This window comes from Nyctibius grandis, chromosome 13, assembly GCF_013368605.1.
Source record: "Nyctibius grandis isolate bNycGra1 chromosome 13, bNycGra1.pri, whole genome shotgun sequence".
Taxonomy (NCBI): domain Eukaryota; kingdom Metazoa; phylum Chordata; class Aves; order Nyctibiiformes; family Nyctibiidae; genus Nyctibius; species Nyctibius grandis.
In genome coordinates, this window is record NC_090670.1 from 14,572,290 (window position 1) to 14,591,592 (window position 19,303).

The 19,303-nt window shown below is 37.9% G+C and overlaps 1 protein-coding gene across 3 annotated transcripts in view; it reads right to left on the reverse strand.

Moving 5' to 3' along the window:
- The window catches only part of TBC1D8B (TBC1 domain family member 8B), a 41,451-nt gene that overhangs the window by 10,936 nt on the left and 11,212 nt on the right, over window positions 1–19,303 (reverse strand). For all 3 annotated transcript variants that reach the window (XM_068411781.1, XM_068411779.1, XM_068411778.1), the window contains 11 exons: window positions 16,688–16,806; window positions 15,827–16,052; window positions 14,711–14,951; window positions 13,335–13,542; window positions 11,574–11,741; window positions 10,137–10,286; window positions 7,019–7,169; window positions 5,411–5,625; window positions 4,845–4,962; window positions 3,853–4,138; window positions 1,995–2,124 (listed from right to left, as the gene is read on the reverse strand). In XM_068411781.1, coding sequence (XP_068267882.1) covers window positions 1,995–2,124; window positions 3,853–4,138; window positions 4,845–4,962; window positions 5,411–5,625; window positions 7,019–7,169; window positions 10,137–10,286; window positions 11,574–11,741; window positions 13,335–13,542; window positions 14,711–14,951; window positions 15,827–16,052; window positions 16,688–16,806 — 2,012 coding nt within the window. The remainder of the gene's footprint in view (window positions 1–1,994; window positions 2,125–3,852; window positions 4,139–4,844; window positions 4,963–5,410; window positions 5,626–7,018; window positions 7,170–10,136; window positions 10,287–11,573; window positions 11,742–13,334; window positions 13,543–14,710; window positions 14,952–15,826; window positions 16,053–16,687; window positions 16,807–19,303) is intronic.

Here is a 19,303-nt window from a genome sequence, read left to right on the forward strand (position 1 = left end):
TTGTGTAACGGGCTCAGTAAGAACATAAACAAGATTTATAATCTAACTCTGAATTAGTGTGATGTGATAAAATGTTACACGTTCTTCCATTCACTGGTTAAACATGACTTCTTCACACCTGATTAGACTGCCAAAGAATGAGTCTTGCATTCGTACCTGAGTCATAAAGGCAGGAAACTGAGCATCATTTTAAAATTCAACTCCATATCTTTTCACTTAATCTCATTTATCTCGTGAACACCCATGCGAAGCAACACTATCACAAAGAACATCTCTGTTCACTCATTCATGATTTGTAACTAGACCTATCTGCAGAATGGCAACTCTTCATTGCAGCAATCTTCCCATTTCAAAATTTGTTTTATTTTATTTCTACAGTGATATGAAAATAAAACCCTTCACCAGAACAGAACTGTGTTGAAATTAACTGTCTGGTCAAAATGGGAAGCAGGAAATTGACTCTCACTTTGTATCAGCAGTTCTCAAACAAGGGGTTGTGACACTTACCAGCACTGAAGAAATTCAGTTTCAACTGCAGATAAAAATTTGCATCCAAAAAAAGGGCTATGAGATAGAAATGGAGATACAGGCCTAGGAACAGGGCTGTCAACTTGGAAGTGGGAGATTCAGGTTCAAGGATCTGCCCAAACCAATGTTCAAGAGCCATAACCAAGTCAGAGGCTATTGCTTTGGTCCAGTCACCTGCCTGCAAAGGCAGGGGAAGAAGAAAGGGAGCTTCTTTTGCTTTGTCTCGCAGTAATGATTCCATCTCTGTGAAAGCTTCAGCTTACACTTCAGAATGCAATATACAGCACTTCATTATCTACCAACTCTGTTCTTTATTCTGCAAGTATTCATCCTCACTATGAGATCTCACCATGACAAGCAAGACCCATAATAGTTTGCAACTCTTCTTACAAGAATCTTAGTGTTTTACAAACATGATTCTTCAGTATAACATTCTTGTGAAACAATACTGATTGCAGAAGCACAGACTTTTTATATGATTAGCCCAAGACACTCCAAGAGAACCTGACTTTGATTCTTGTCTTTGTTCACCCCACTAAAGGCAAAGCCCTCTTCTCAGTAAAAATCAAGAGAGTTAGTTCCTAAATTATACAAATTACAGTTAGTTAATCTTTTCTGAGTCAAGGCCACGACATTTTTCCAAGAGAGATGTATTATAGATTTTTCACTAGAAACACGACTGAGAATCAGAAAAGAAAAAAAATGTATCATATAGATAAAAGAAGCCAGCTAATAGAAAAAACAAAATGTGAAGAAATCTTTTCTCTCAGCTTGCCTTTCACTTCAGGTGGGCTGAGCAGAAACCTATCTACAAATGGATTAATACTCTGATACAAAGCATGCCAAGGAAGGAAACACCTCATGGAAACCTGAGGACAAAAGGAGAAGAAGTTAGATATATTTCCTCCCCAATGCAAAGCTGCAAAGCTAGATGCTGCAGAAATCAAACTGCAAATTGAAAGGAAGTGCTAAAAGATCATAACTGGTCTTCCTCACCCAACACATCTCTAACTAGTCATTAATCCATATAACAAACTACTCCAGTACACAGTTTCCTGCACAGGTTGTTACCAATGTTACCAATATCTACAATATGCAGTAATCATCTCAAATCAGTAAATGCAATTTACTAGGCTGTTTCTGCTGTACTTTGTCATTTCGTTGGCATACTAATAAAGTGAATGAGTGATGGCAATACATGACCTGTGATGTACCTAGTGAACTCCACTCAGGACAGCCTAGCAAGCACATTCCAGGCAGTTAAAAAACCAAAACAATACAAAAAAACCCCCTATCCCATAACCTATGAGGTTTTCAGTGAGGCTCAACAAAATACAGTCCAATTTCTACTCATCTAGACAGATTTTCTGCTCTAGTTTCTACAATGCAGCTGCACTATTTTTAAGATAGCCAATGCAACGTAAACACTGCATGGGATGTGAAAACATACCCACAAGAACACATACTTCATTTGACTCTCGGATCAAATTAGTGATGTCCACTTTTGGATGGTCACTCTTCGTATCGCTGAGGTTGGAGCCCTGCTGCACAGCTGGAGGCAAAGGACTGTCTTTGTTAGTGACACTGTCAAAAAACCTGCACAAAGCAAACACACGAGAAATCAGCAGGAACCAGTTTATCACAACAAAATGACAACATCAGCATCTACTGAAGAACAAGTGCACAGAGAATGGGAAATAGCAAAGAATATCATCACGAGTAGCACAAATATGCTGTAATAGTAACAAATATAAACAAACATGAGAACTGGCTACCCAGAGAAGGTTGTACAGCTTCTAGCCTTGGGAGTTTTTAAGACCCAGCTAGACAATAACACGGCTGACGTGATCTAGTGCTAGCAGTAATCCTCTTTTGAGTGGGAAGTTAGACCAGAGACTTGCCAAGGTCCCTTCCACTCGGCATTCCCCTGGTTCTCTAACCCATCTAGCAAGGTTGTACTACATAACAGGGAGAGAAGAAAAGAGGCTTGTCCTAAACTGTGACCGAGGCAATCTTAATTCCCGCAGATACATAAGCCAAGACATGCCTGATCTGCACCTATTCATCATACCTATATAACCAGCCTAAACAGATCCATTATGGAGGCTGGCCAATTCCTTTGCCCACATTGAGGCACACGTATCTACAGACTGACAGCTTGCTTTTTCTTGTGCAACAGAAGTGTTACAGCCATATAAAATGTTGAAAGCAAGAGTTCAAAAGGAGTTTGTAATAATCATAAAAATCTTGGGTGTGAAGTGGAAACAGAAGCTTGCTTTGTTCAAGTGAAAATTAAAATTTCACCACACTTCTAGATTTTAAATTTTAATATGTTTAAACTGGGTGAATGTGCTCTTACTCTTAGGTGTTTTAAGTGTTAAGTATTTAAATGAGTACAGCTAGGTTTTACAATAAATACCAGGCTGCACGGTCTCTTACAATAAAAATTACATTTTCCTCACTAATTCTGTAGCTCCTACCCTATTTAAACATGCAACATTTAAAAGTCTCGTTAAAAGGAAATTCTTATTATCAGTTCTTAACAGTCATAACTTGGTGACTCCTACAGCAATACACAATCCCAGCAGCAACAGAATTTAGGTAGGTAGCGAAGGAAAAAACTGCAAGTTTTGCTTGCAATACATCAGTTTAAAATGCACTTTATATTGCATATTTGAATTTATTCTTCAAATGCTAATATAAAACAAACATCTGGTCATGATTGTCCTCATCGCATTTTGGGTTTTTTTGTTTCTATTTTAAGCCATTAGCAGGAGAGGAGTCAGTAGCCTAAACTACAAGAACTGAGCTATAACTGTCTTCTTTCGAGCAGCAGGGTGCAGGTATGAGTAGGAGGGCACTCAGCAGGACCTCAAAGTAGCATCACCACTACAAACGCTCGCTGCCTCTTAGCTGAGCCACTCCGGTCCCGCTGCAAGGCCCCGGCATGTACTAATGTTGTCAGTAAGTTGATGCCCAAACTGTTTGGAACAGTCTTAGGGTGCTCTAGTTTACCTCATCATTAAGGGAAGCCACCTTCTATAAGTGATACAAATTCCAGGCAAAACCCACATTGTTTTTACTTTAAAATACACAAAATGGCAATGGTTTTAGAAGAACTTTAATGGAGGATGGGATTTTCAGAGGATCCAGGCACACTTTCCAGCCACCCCTTCCAAACTTTGTCCTGAGATGAACACCTAGTTCCTTTGAAGCCTTTGGAAGTTTTGGCCAGATGCCTTCTCAGCTGCCCCAGAATGACTTATCTATTTGCAATGATAGCAGCTGCTATGCAGCCCATAAGAATAACAGTTACAGTGATACCTGTTGAGAACAGTGACTGCTTCTGCATCATCCTTACAAGTCAGCAACTTCTCCATGTTGTATTCCAGCACTGCAAGACCGAGCTGCAAGATTGCCTTTATTCCATCATAGAAGAAACAGTCCACCACATTGACTGCACTTTCAATAGGCAGCACACTGATAAAAAGGGTAAGGAACCAGGAGAGAGAGACCGAGGAGAAAAAAGTCATGTCCGTCATGTGGTCTGTCAACTGAGGCAGATGAACCCTGATGAGCTCCTCAAACACTGCCTGATCTACCAAGGCACCTGCAGGGAAAGGATAACAAAACCACCACCCAAATCTTAATATAGAGAAGCACACTTTTCTCAGAGCACCGGCCAGAAATCAAGCCCCTGTCCTAACGCAGCTTTGTTGTAAAAGCAAACCCAGACCTAGCTGCATGGAACCACTGGCTTCATTCCCTATGCTGGAAGCTATGCACTCTGTCCATGAGCCCAGAGCCTTGCTGCATGCTGTAAAGCCTGTTAGTGCTTTTGTAGGTGCGTGGCTACTTCCAGTGATTCTGCTGACAGCCAATACACCCTCTCTGCAATTAGAGAGAAACTCCACATCCAATTTTCTTCTAGCATATACACCTGCAAGTACTGAGTATGAGATCAAAGACTAAGTCTGGACCTGGAGTAACACTTTTTCCTTTATTTAAGCTGACTAAGTTTCAAATAAATAGTATGAATTGCAGTTATAATTCCAAAAGAAGAGTATAATAGTCTAATTGACTACTTCCTGATTAGTTATGCCTAGAGTAATGACAATATCTGAAAATCATATCCATTTCTGCTTAAGGAGGAGTCTTGGGACATTCTCTGTAACTTCTATTTTCTACCTCAGAATACTGAACCAAATGGAAGTTTCTCTTCACTGTTCAGCCTTCAGCTCATTCCTTACATTTGTTCCTAATAAACGATCATTTACATTCAATTCTAGATAGATAAAAAGACAGATGGATGTTACCAATGATTCGACGATTGAAATAATCAGGTAGCATCCTTTCACACACAGCAACCAAGAGCCAGAATGCTTCCTCCTCTTTAGCATACAGTAGAAGTACTGATGTCAAAATATTCATTGCCTGTAACATTCAAACAGGAAAGGAAGCATTTACAAGAAAAGATACTGAAAACACAGCTGTTGTCATTTGTTAAAACGTGTATTTCTGAAAGCACTTTACAGCATGTTTTTAGAGCACTAGGATAACCTACAGCTGTATCCAATATAAGACTTTTACCTCCCTATTATTAAATACACAGCATAGTATTTAAACTACATAAAATATTTTTAAGTGCTAAAAGTCTAGTAAGAATGCAAAGGCATACATGAAGTGGACATGACAGCATTTATCAACAAATTCAAGTACAATGTAAAAACTCATGTTACATAGTGGGATGAAATAAGCAAAGTTAACCACTGAGGAAGAATCCATTACATATTTATGCAATTGATTTTATGAGGTGCCACTATACTGCCATCATGAGCTAATATTTAGACAACCAACACTAAGAGTCTCAAAACTACTGTACCTGACAATATCCAATTTGGGGATTCCTGTATGCATAAGCTGTAAGAACTCTCCTGAGTGCAGAAATTCCTGTGTCACTTTGAAACGCAGGATGCTCAGGTAAGGAGCGACGTAAATCTCGTTCAATTTCATCAGTAGCTAAAGTGCACGTTCCTAAGGACTTTTCCACCAACTCAGTGTAATAACCAGGGTTGGATGCCATATCATTTACAGCACCTGCCAATACATTGTATTGCACAGTATTAGAGGGCAACAGTAAAGTATCTACACGATTGTCTACAATTTGTATAAAAATTTTTGGTGACTACTGAGGTACCTCATGAATCTCCAGATGTTACTGCAGTAATGTATCAGAGTAATTCTACTGAGATTAATGGAATTACTCTGAAGTGAAAACAGAAAAGCAAAATAAAATCAGGCTTGGAGGAACTCTAAGCCACTTTCCATTATAAAGTTGATTTTGACTTACATTTTGTTTCATTGCCGGGGGGGGAGCCTCCTTTCACCTATAATTTTGCCCAAGTTTTCTGGCAAACACAATACCTTTCCGTTTGTAGAGCTGGGAACAGATTAGAAAAACTAGGCAAAGGACTGATATTTACCTAATTAATTCCATAACTTTTATGTCCACACCTTCCAAGACAGAGATATCAGTCTGGTACCAGAAGCATAAATGCCTATGTAAACACTCAAAGAACACTAGCAAAGATAAACCCCATGTTCACATGTCCTCAAAAGGAACTACCATACAGTACACTGAATGAAGAGTATAAAATGCATTTGTTACAATAAACAGATCCTCTGGTACTGCAGAAAGCTCTGCTCAGGGGAACACGGTGAGTACAGCTAGCAGATAAAGTCCTGGGTGGCTCCTCAAAATCTGCAGCTCATTTTCTGGATCTGACACAGGCTTCCTGTATGACCCTGATCAAGTCAGTAGCTGCTGCTTTTCTAAGTGTTTCAGTGAATGGGAATGGAAAGTGCACAGAGGTGTCGTAAAGCAGCGTCTTAATTCTTTGAGCCTCCTTTTCCTCAAGTTAAGTGCTCTGACACAGGTGTGTTCTACAGAATAAAGCCACAAAAGCACATTCAGAGCTTTGGCAAGAGATCCCATATGTGTAAGCAAGTCCACAACTCCTGTACCTCTCACTCTTTAAACCAACCAACAGCGTACAGCAAAGAGGTGCCGATAACTGGGGACAAATTCTCTGCCGGGAAAACAATTTTTTTTGTGTCTGGTAACACTATCCTCTCAGAAAGCTTAAACGAAAACAATTGAAACTTAGTCCCACAAACATGCTTTTCTTTTTAGCAAGTAAAGAGGCTTTGCTGAAACTGATTGTCCCCTAGAACATCTTTGTATTCTTATTGTTATTTTTCAGTTGAGTTTGTTATAAAAGAAGCAGACGCAGATTTAGTCTGAATCAATGCAAAACAAAATAATAGACAAAATTATCCTGTTCATAATTTTGAAGTGTCTTTCTTCAGAAAGACTTGGATAAATTGCCAGAAGTAAGAGCATTTTTTGTCAGACTACGTTCAGTCAGTAACTAGAACACCCACACAGTAGAGTCCACAAAATGAATCAATTATACTTGCTATGCAATACCTGAGAAAAGTAGCCAGAGCTCTCCTCTTAATGCCTCCGGGATCCCTCTTACAACTAGGTCTCGAGTCTTCTTTGTTCGAAACATACTGACACCATGTCCACGTTCGACAAAGAGGATCTTCCAAGACTGTTCTTTCATTTTTTCTTTCAACTGTGAAAAGCAGAAGACAAGAATTAAGCATACTGGAAGATTTTCCTCGTGTTTCAGAGAACAGAACCAAATTTTGCTCTCAGTTACATTCATATAAACTGGAAATGACAGCATTGGCATCCATATTGATACGTGAAATGAATGCTGATGCAAATCAGAGCAAAATCTAATCTGTGCATAGTATAAGTTTGGCATACAATGCAATCTCCTACGTGACCTGCTATTCTTTAAAGTATATTATTACAAGAATGTATATACAAGAACAGACAAAAGGTAAATCTAAGCCAGTATCCCATCTGACAGAAACCAACAGCAAGTGCCACAGGACAGTAAGGTCAAGCAAACATCTGCAAAATCCTCCTCCATCCTCCAGCAAACAGAAGCAGAGGCACCTCCTCAGCAGAGGCAGTCTCTCTGAATTCAACAACACACAGCAGATTTTTCCATGCAAATTCCTTTCCGAACCCAGACAAACCTGCTGCCTTCTATCCTCACTTGAAGCCCTCTCGCTGCTGTATTAAGACAGCAATCACTCCCTTTCACCTTTTTCAAGCCACTCCTAAGTTCAACTTTTTCCTTACTTCCCACTTGAGAATGATCCCAACCCATAAAAAGCAATAACTGTAAGCAAGCTGGATTTTTATTTTAAATGAAGTCATCACCATCTATTTGTTATGTTTTGTTGTTCACTATTCTGCTGAACTTATTTTTTTTAAAAAAAAATCAATAGGTAGACAGCCCTATTTGTTACCTCTAGATTGAACCATTTGCAACTTTGACACCACATCAGCAAAAACTACATTATTATCAAAGGACCACGAAGTACTAGGGACTTAAAGGGAGTCAATAAACAGTGATAAAGCAGTAAGACAGATAACCAGTACAAGCTGCAACTGTGCAGACAAATTCTGCCATCATAGTTCTCCTGAGGCGTTCCAAAAATGCATTGCCAGCATAATGGATAAGGAAATTCAATATTTGATATAATTCCTATGGCAAAAAATTAGAGGTACATTAACACTTCCTCTTGTAAGATTCTTTTTCAGCTATTTCCATGTAAATATATATATGTATGTTTGTATGATACATACACATATACAAACAAATGAAATCTGCTTATTGTAACTTGGGCCAATTTTAAAATACCCCTTTTTTTGTTGCTGCTTTGTGATAAATAGTGTAACATTTTCTTGGTAAAGGGTAAATTGATAGAAGAAGGAAAAAAGATGAAATTGAATGACAGCAGCAGAAAAGACAAGGAGGAAAAATAGGGTAAAGAGAAGGTTCAGACTGCTTATGTGTGGTGACAGGTTTCTCTGTGCTAATTTGAGAGCTTTAACAAATAAACTGAGAAAAAGTATTTGACCATGATAGCACAATGAAAAGAAGCAAGTAATTATTTGCAAAGTCAACTCACTGTCAGAGATACCTGCTTAATTACTCTGATAAATTAACATACTTCAATTCCAACATGTTTATGAACTGCTCTTCGCTAACAGCAATAAAAATGTACTAACTCTGTTACAGATGAAATAATATCCCACTGAAACTCAACAGGCAAAACAGGTTGCTTCCTTTTTTGACTCATCAAGCTTTGTTGCATTATATTAGTTGACAGATTTGGAACAGAATGGCTACAAACTGTGGAAAGCACACAGAGGGATGGCATGACATCAGTGTCATTATTCTCCCACAGTTTCTCAATCTTTCCTCAGTTTATTTACATGAGCTAGGAGACAATTTACAATAGCACTAGAAGAGAATCAATAATCGGGAAAATTTGCAGGAGACTGAAGTCTAGTTGGATGAAGGAGGGGAACTACTAGCTGAAAACACTTATGCCCATATAGGCTTTATATTTAACCAAATATTTATCAAGCAGATAGAACATTTTTACAAACTAGCAATTTCTGTCAACATAGAAGATAACAGTGTATGCATCTGAACGTCAGTAGGACCAGCCATGTAAGTAAAACCTGCTTCACAGAATGAAAACTGGCAAAAATTCCCTATTCAGATAAAACTGAAGTTACAGGCATTTTACCTGCAGAGCAGAAGGAGGCAGAGATAGTAGAAACAGTGAAACAGATCCTTTGTAACGTAAAAGATTACTAATAAACTCTTGATTAGCCACCTAAAATGCAATTCAATTTCTCTGAAGCAAAGCAACCGACGATCAGGTGCTCCAACTCAGGCGAGGCTCTAGGGCTGAGACAGGGTGAACATTGCCACTACATTTTCTGTGCATGCAGCAGTAAGATTTAACATTGTTAAAGCAATTAAAGGTGCTGAAAGGAAAAGTAGATTTTGTCCACTTTTGTTCAACGTACTATAAAAAGCAGAGCTTAAAAATCTGGATTCCCTTTTCTCCTGCCCAAAGGGTGTTTATTTTCTGATATTTCTAATATCAAAAATTACATACGTTAATTTACCCAGTTCTGCTGAAAGACTTAATTTTAAAATAAAACTTTTCTGTCTTCTTGTACACACTACATAGAAGCAAAAATAGGATGTCCTACTGCAAAAACAATTAAAGAAACATTCTCCAGAGCATAACTCTGTTAGACAGAAGGGCAAAAGAATGAAGCAAGGAAGAAATTAAGTCAATTTCTTGATAACATTCTCCTTGCTCCCAAAGAGTTTGTAGTGACTTTGCATCTTGACCATTCAGATAGTTTCGAAACATGTTCACTATCATAAAACAAACAGCCCACTCTTCCCTGATGGCTGGACGAGCAGGACTAATTAGCTCCATAAAGATAAGGCATATCATTATTAAAAAAGATGAGCAGAAAATTGAATGGAGCCATGATAAAGCACCCCGTGGACTCCAAATACAGAAAATGCAGATGAAAGAAGACTGGCAAAGCCCCGGAGGAAATCAGCAGCCTTGCTGGAATACATTTTGAATATACTTCAGTCCTCTCCAATTCGATTTCAAAAACTGTTGGCCATTTTATCCCTTACCATTTTAGAGTCTAGATTCTCAGCATCCTGAGGATGATAGACAGTCATTAGGGCTTCTGTAATGACAGTTTTGCTGTTATCTCTCTGACCCATCTTTGACGGTCCCGCATCAAAATCCTTTGGACTGTCGGAGGCAGAACTAGCTGCAACCTTGAAAAAAAATTTAACAGTGGTAGTTATAAATGCTAAACAATCCTTCAAGAAGCAGCACTGATACCAGAAACCGTTTTGCTTCTAGACCACCATTGTTTATTATATTAAGTTACAGGTATCAGATACAGACTCCCAAAATAAATTAAAAACAGCGATCCCTGTTCTGCACAGCTGGGCTTTCAGGAGACTGCACTTGAAAAAAAAAATCCATCTCTAGAGCCAAAAACTTAATTATGAAAGGACAAATATTCATAATGAGAACTGTAATAGATAGGGAGGCCTGACTATCCATCACCACTGTTCATTTAACTGGAGCCATATACTGAACTATACAGAAATGCTGAGAGCATTTGAAAATCCGCATTAGAACCTGGATTGTTTTTCAAAACCTGATGGAAAACAAAGCAAAAGAACTCAAAACAGAATGCATTCACAGTAGCACCATTGTTTAACACACTCTCTTTCATATGGGCACAGAGTTATTTTTCCACATCTTAAAACCAGAGGTACATGACTTAGCATGGTAACCTGAAATAAGGTAATCTACAAGGCAATACCCCTGAAGAGCAGACCTTACCACTCAGGTCTCCCAGTACCTTATCAGCTGAGCATTTCTGCTGATGTCAAACTATCTTGCTTTTATTACTCAGTTTTGCCTTTTAACACTTAAGAATCAAAATCTCAAGGTTGAGATTTTGCTGATACACTGATTATTTTCTACCAAAAGGCATGTATTTGTACACTTCTCCACCCTTACAACTGCCACTTTAGAGGTTACTCCAGCTGATTCCATTTATGTTTTTTTTTAGGGGAAAGTCTTCAGGGAAGAGATACAGCAACTGTAACAAGTAATGCTTGTTAGGGATGTTTTGTCATTGCTTTCTTACTTCTCATGCATGAAACTACCCCTACAGATTTCTTCACACCTAGAAACAACCTTACAATCATTCCATCAACTTCCTGAGTCAAACAGTCAGCTGGCAAAAACCAACACAGCTACACATAATTTACATCAGATTGGTGGACTTCTATTTTAATGTGAAGGGTCTGAAGGCAAGAGATGGGAACATGATTTTTTAAAAAGAAAAAAAAAAGATTGAGACAACTTGAAATCCAGAGGTACAGCAGACATTGTTACCTATCTTGTATCTAGGTTGAGGCTTAAATATAAATGTATTTATATTTAAGCAAAACACTGACAATGATATGTAAACTCTTAGTAAGACTACACAACTTTATTCCTAGGAATAGGTACTAAGAAATTAGGATCAGCAGAGCAGTTACCTCTGTATTTATGATGTGTTGTGGACTTGAAGTGGCATTGCATTTCATTCTGAGCTTCGTCACAAGCTGTTCAAAATCTCTAACCTCCGTAAAACGAAAAGCTGTTTTTCCTTTGGTACTAATGCTGACTCCTCTGTTGGCTGGATCTGTCTTATCCACCCCTGTGACCTACGGAAGCAAGGATACATAAGTTAGGCAAGAAATCTTACTAGCTTACCTCTAAAAGAGAAAACCTGTTAAAAATACATGCATACATGAAACAGTAGTACAAAGCACCACACAAGCAGAATTAGTAACGCAAGTAACAAACTCACTACTTTAAAGCTCAGTGGTCTGGAGCTCTTTTAGCACAAGTATTATTATTATATATTATATGATTCAGCACAAGCAAGGCAGTATTATGTGACAGATTTTTGACAGAGTACCAAAAATCTTTGAAGCTGTGAGTGCTGAGCTTATTTGAAAATCCTGCCTCCTTCTACCTGCTGAAGCTGTTACTTTCTTTCTCACCATCCAAAAGCAGACAAAATATGGCTTTTGCAAGTAATCAAATGAAACAAGTTTCACAAGAATGAATTTCCACTGAGAACACCCTTTCAAAGACAGCTGTCATAACACATGACAGATGGAGCTGATTTTAATTGCCATGATGGAACAGTTACAGATTAGAGCAGTTAATACACTTTAATAATGCAAGTACAAGTGAGACAATCATGAATAGTTGGACTGACTGCCATTGCCGATGCTTTTACATTGTTATAGGTAAAGAATGAAAGACTACTGAAATAAAGTAACTCTGCAATACTGTAGAACAGTGACAATCCACAAGGATAAATGTAGAGTCAGCTCCTTTAACACACCCTCTTCTTGTTTGTCACAGGTTATGGAAGTCTATTGTTTGCAGGACTATTTATAGACGATCAAACAAACTGCTTTATCTGGCCGGTGAACATCAAGTGTATTTGCTGAAATTAGCTCAGCTCACCCCCCTATGTCAGGTGTCTTATGTCAGGCCGTATGTACACAGAATATGTAAAGCAATTACAGAACCTGGTTAATTTTTAGGCTATTGTAAAATATGTCTGGGTGCTGATAAAAAGCTTTTAACACTGGAAGACTGAAATGTGGCAATGTCCCAGACCACATGAAGTAAAGAGAGGGATGGAGAAGGGTTATTTTCCAGAAGTTATTCCACAGTCTAGCTATAGTACTCTATAGAAACATGAATGCTGTGTCCTTTACAATATAGTCTTTATTCAGTCTGTTGAGGCTATCAGCTGTAATGGCATTGATACTTGTTCACTGACAACTGTCAATTGATTTTCCTAGAGACTTTGAACAGACAGCACTGCTCAACTGCTGCAAAAAGAATTGTATTACTGAGCTAAGAAAGACACACAGCAGAGAGATTACTAATCTTCTTTACTTTTATCTTGTGAATGTCTCATTAACTCAACTTCAAGAATTAAGCGTAAGCTTTTTCAGTGAAACAAAAAGTACTAAAAAATTTGGATTCTGTACCTAGCTACAGAAATCAGAGTAAATAGAAAAGAGAAAGAGGATACAGGGAAGAAAGCTGAAACATGAAAGCAGTTCTATAAATCTACAAATAGAATTCCTACATGCAGTATCCGAGGTAGGGGGAAATGTATGACATCATGTAAAGTAAGCAGATTCTAATGAAAATCTGCTAAACTGGCATTAAACTACACAAGTGCAAAACTTCTGCTATAACTGGCTCTGACTTGTAGTTTGCATTACCTCTCTCAACGGAATGATTACACTGCACAGGCTGCCATCCTGGCTAGCAAAGCAGATGTAGTTTTCTGAAATGCACATTTTCCCATGGGTGTTGTAATGACTGAAAGGAACCCATAAGAAGCACTCATGAACTTCCTTCAAGATCTCTTCTTTGGGCAGCCTGAAGAATGCACTAAAATGCCGACTGTGGGCTCGGCTCTCCAGGCCTCTAGATTAAAAAAAAAAAAAAAACACAACACAAAACAGAACAAAAAAAAAAGGGTAGGAGAGAGAAAAGAAAAATTAAATAAGTTTAAAATATCTTTAAAAATACAAAAGTTAAAAATACCTTGGGAAAAGATAGTAAAACATCATGCTCTCCCATAATCCATGGTGTTGATCTGGAGGGTTCAGTGTTTTGCTTGAAGAGGCAACAAAGGGCAGGACCACACCTATCTATATATACCCACTTAAAATACTTCAATACTTCACTAAACAGGAATAGATTCAAGCATGTTCTCACACACTAAAGCACTTTGCTGAATCAGGGCCTACAGGCAGTGCAGAAAAGCATACTAATAGCCTAACCTGCTCTGTTTCCCTAATCATCAGAATAGTCCATTTAAACCTAAACCAAGTTTTGGCTTGATAGAAGGTTAATTAGCTAGAAATGTAGCACATGTAAACATCTGCCATGGGCTAATTCTTCACAGGTAACTGCAGCCAGAAACAATATTTTGGTTGTACACCAACAACCCTCTCCAGCATTGCTACCAAACTGAGGTATCGATTACCCAGGAAATACAACCTAAACCAGGTTTTATTATCAGTGTACTATAAAACTAAACAGCTTTTTTTTCTTAAATCATAAGTGCATGGAGCTTTAAGTCGGAACAATTATTAGAAAAATGCTTTATTATAGTTTCTGATTTGCATATAGGTAACATTTTCCAAGACAGATTTAGTCCCTTTATGCGAATTTAAATTACCTAACAACAGACTTGCTTTTCCTGGTTACTTTTCACAGTAAATAGCTGCGGTCCACAGATCAAAACCTGAACATTTGAGTGACAATTTGGACAGCTCTCTGAGGAAAAGGCAACCTTGGCTTCAACAGAAACCAGAACTGAAGAGAAACCATAAAATTACTACAAGGACTAATCACACACCTTCCTTGAGAAGGCAGGACCCTAACAATCAGGTTACTTACACATCTTTCCCACCGCCCAAAATACTGTCATAAATAAGGAAAGCCATGCACCCATCTGCAACTCATTGATTTTATCACCCATGTCCAGTGGCAGAAAAGCCATGCAGTTATTACTTACTGGATTCTCTTCCCTTTTGCCTAAAAAAGTACTAGGCCCAGAGCAGATAGACTCTAAGTAACACATTACCTCTTGGTGATCTGCAGGGGGTCATGAAGGACTTGGTCATTTTCAAATGTCTCCTTGTCAAAAAGTCTCCTAACAGCATAGTTTGCCAGCTGCTCCATGAGAAGGAATGTTTCATTAATGTGCAAAAGCATGGAAAAATAGTGATCTTCCCCATGGGAGCACACACGAATGCTCTCTGTCAGAATCACATTGGCAGTCTTCTCAAGTTTTGATATTTCATCCCAGGAGATAATAAGCTTTACTGAAAATACAAATATAAGCAGATGTGAGTAATTTCTCATTAGCTGCTACCCTCATATTAAAAAAAGAAAAGTAGCAGTCAACAGCACTAATAAAATATAATTAAGCAATACAGTTAAATGATAGCACACTTGGAAAGGGCTACAAACTCACAAGCACAAAAAAACACCCTCTTCACAATTCCTATAAAATAATTCCATTAGAAAGAATTTTATAGAAAGAAAAACATTAAAGACGCACCACGTATGAAAATACAAGTTTACATCACCTTTTCGTCACTCCCATGTGAAACTGCAAACTGCAAACCAACACCATCATATAAGCTACCCCACTTTAACAGTTTACCAATAGGGCTTCTTAAAGTAAATCGATCACGTATTGGCATTTAGAGGAACTGTGCCCATTAGCAATACAAATGAAATTTAGCTTAGAAAGGATCCTACTTTCTTTATGCTTTCTAGTTTTTACATAAATACAGTTATAGCTCACACTATTAGAGGCATTTGTTTGGGCATTTCAAACTAATGTTACACAGGAAAAAAAAGAGGTATGTGCAATTATCACCAGTGCGTAGTGCACCCACGTGACATATTAAGTCTGTGTGAAGATGACAGCCAACTTTTAGTTACAGTCAACTGCAACAGGTCTGCCTTCTCTCTGAAGCTTATATAGAGGAAGAAAACTAATGGACATTGTGTAGAAGGTCACACAAATGTATTTATTTCCATAAAATATTTTATGTTCGCAGTTTTTTCTATGTTGACATCTGCTCACATGACAAAATATCTCCCTTAGGACACAGGAAGAATTCTTTCAAATCTGAAAGATAAACAGTAAAATGTGAAGGGACTAGGCTTAGTATCGAGGCTTACTTACTTTCTGCTCCCAGCAAAAATGAGTAAAAGCTAAGGAAGTTGGTACTAAGATAAAGCCATCCTTGACAGGGCACTCTGCCCTTCCAGTAACTGCACGAGTAATAGGTAACCAACTTCTCCTTTTCCGGTAAGCCAAAACACTTTTCAAACTTCATGAGACCTTCACGAAACTTCTCAGGATCTTCTTCTTTTACAAAAGAACCTTTTCCCTCTTCAGCAATCAAACCCTAAAAGAAAAAAAACAATTAATTTACATATGCATCTATGTGGGTGGGTGTCATCTATGCACCTGCATACACACAGCACAGCATTCTCCTAACAGGATAGTAAGTTTTAGAACACGAAGAATAGTCTGAGGGTCAAAACACAGGTCACAAATCAACTGTGCTATTTCAGACTCATCCACCAAGCTTCCCACACAACTTAGGCAAGACACACATTCCCATGTCTCCTCTTCTGAAACAGGTATATTTTCCTCACTTAATGACAAGAATTCCTGGGCTAAATATTTAGCATATATAAAGTGAACTGTTGCACCTTCACAAAAATATACTATATACTTCCCAAGCATTATTAGAATTATTATGAAATAATTTATCAACAGTTTTAGGCCACTATCTAAAGGCATCTGGTGTATCATTTACCAATAAGAGTTTATGTCAAACAACCTTACTTAACTGTGGGGCAAATAAACAGGAACAATGGAGCATGTTGAGGTTAACAACCACATACTACCCAATAAGAAGTATGTAGCATTATGGTGCTGTCCTTTGATATTCTAAAGAGGACACATTATTCATGTACGTGTAGAGGAAAAAAAATACTTAGCCTTTCCCAATTATGTCACGTGCCTGTTACTTACTCTTATCTTTCCCTGGACAAAGCTCGTAATATCTTCATTTGAATCAAATACCGACAAAGTCTTCATAACATTGTGTTCTAACCAGTCCCAGTGTTCTGTTATTTCTTCTCTGCTGGATCCTGATCGAAAGAGAAAGGTAGTATTACTTAAAATTAGAACAGACATTAATAATTTCACTAAAAATATTAACCAAGAGAATACTTAGCAAATTCCCGATTCACAGAGTAATTGAGATGCACAAGTCCAAACCACAAGTCTCAAATTTATTGTCCAACTCTTGCGTACACTAAAAATGTATTTGGTGTACATTAAAAATGTGCACTGCTGTGTTTTTATCTCTCAAGCCCTTTATGCAGCTATATTTCTAGCTTTTACATCCAGAAGCATCTCAGCTTTGTCAACATTGTGTGGCTCAGAGCTGAAGCCTGACTTGGACTAACAGTTCCTTCAGCTCACCAGTACCTCCCCATCATAGATGGCAGAGCATCACCAGAACACTCCCAGTCTAAGAGTCTAGAAGGTGGGAAATGTGAGATCAAATTCGTGAGACTAAGAAGAAAATGAAATCTGGGCCTTTGATATCCTCAGCTTTGATCACTGGCCTGCAACAGTTTCCAGAGTAGAACTCCAAGACTTTGACCTGCTGTGCAAAATCCCTTCTAACGTGTGTAAGGATGTAAAGAATACACCACTGTAACCAGGAAAGTAGCAAAGATTTCTCTTTGGATACTTGAAACAACCATTTATGCTGCTTACAACAACCAACCAATTGTTACTTACTTGTGCTCAGTATAAGTCATGGTTTTATCTCTTTATCAAGTGTCATTTTAACCAATTTCTAGCCACTCTAAAGCCAAGGCAATCACGGTTCAGGAAACAATGTCATCCTACCTATAATAAAGTTCTGCTTATGCTGTAATTCCAAATAACACATTGTTTTCATGCAGTTGCAGGCTTCTACAAGAGGACAGAAGCACAGCTGCACCCCATATGGAAAACATACACCAGAACTACCTCCTGATGCAGGAAAAAAGGCTCACTGATTCATACAAGCTGGACAATCCTTCAAACTACATTTGGCACCATCAGAATTAGTATTTTTTTCTTCTGGATCCTCTGGGACTCAAATACACAGGAATAAGGACTGTTTTCTTTCCTTTCATTATATATGTGCATGAGGAGGAGTAACTTAACAAACCTACTATCGATAACCATAAGGAATGTAGAAACCATAGAGCCAAGATAAAATTCAATGTTCCAAAAATATAAATGCTGCATTTTCAAACACCTTAGAGAGAAGCCAACCCTGTTATTTTAAACTTGTTACTTTACACCTCTTTTTAGTCTAGGCTTCAGTGTGCTATCACCTACTATATGGTGAATGTCACTGCAACTTTATAGCAGAGAAAAGCCTTTCTCACCTGAACTTTCCAGAAATAAATTTAGATCACTGTTTTACTTTAAATACAAAGGAACACTCTTACCCACTAGCTACTTTTATAATTAGAGAAATATGGTAGGCCAACTTCAAAATGCTTATGATAATTCATCTTCTTCTTTTCACGTACCCAATTACAAATTATGCAAGTGGTAATAGGTAATAAGCAGAGATGATGCTAGCAAAACAACAGTAGAGGTTCAGCAAATTCAATATTAAGTCAGTTCTTTAAAGACAGGTGGCCCCTCATCAGACGGCAGGAGACAGGGTGAAGGAAAGAGAGGGCAAGAATTTACATAGGTTTGAATAATGGGATTCTAGAATATAAATTAATTGGCAGTTTCATCCTCCACAGGAATACTCACAAATAAAATCAGTCAGTGTAATCACACACTATCAGTACCCCTAAGCAAGAACACACCTTTAACAATTTCTTTTTTTCTCAATTTACTTTGTAAAGACTAATTAAACAACTGTCAATGGACTCCACAGAATTAGTTAAAGTTGCCTTGGGAATGAATAGAAATTGTTCTAAATATGGTTAAACAGACTGCACTACACAGGGTGGATTTACAACAACTCTTTAAAAAATTATATGAAGAGTAATTAACATAGCAACTAAATCGCAAACTAATTATTTTTCTCAGACTACACATGTAGACCAATTATTTGAGTCACGGAGTGAATCAGAGGCACAGATGTGACACAGTAAAGATGGAACTTTTTTATAAATATTTAAATGATTTAGGAGCACTGTTTCAGTTCCTTAATACGTGAAAGCAGGAACAAAACGTAGTCTCTTCAATTTCTTCACTTCACAGAAGGAACAATCTATTTTCTAACACAAAGTACAACCACGTTATGTAGCCTTTTGTTGTAAAGTATACTTACGCAGCACAGAATTGATATAAATTCAGTCCTAAGGGGAAGATCACCCTTCGTATTTTCCCAAGGGCTGACCTGATGGCATTAGAATTCCCCAGAGAATATTTCCAACATATTTATCAAAGCACCTTTTCAATAGCCTGTCACCACCAGTTCTGACTTCTCCAGAAGTAGTCCTAAAATTTTATTTACTGCCAACTCACAAACTGTTCAAATTCTATCAACTTTACAAGCTGACCTTTTAAAGTGACATGTAATGAATTACATTAAATCGTTATTAAACAGTTCTCTCA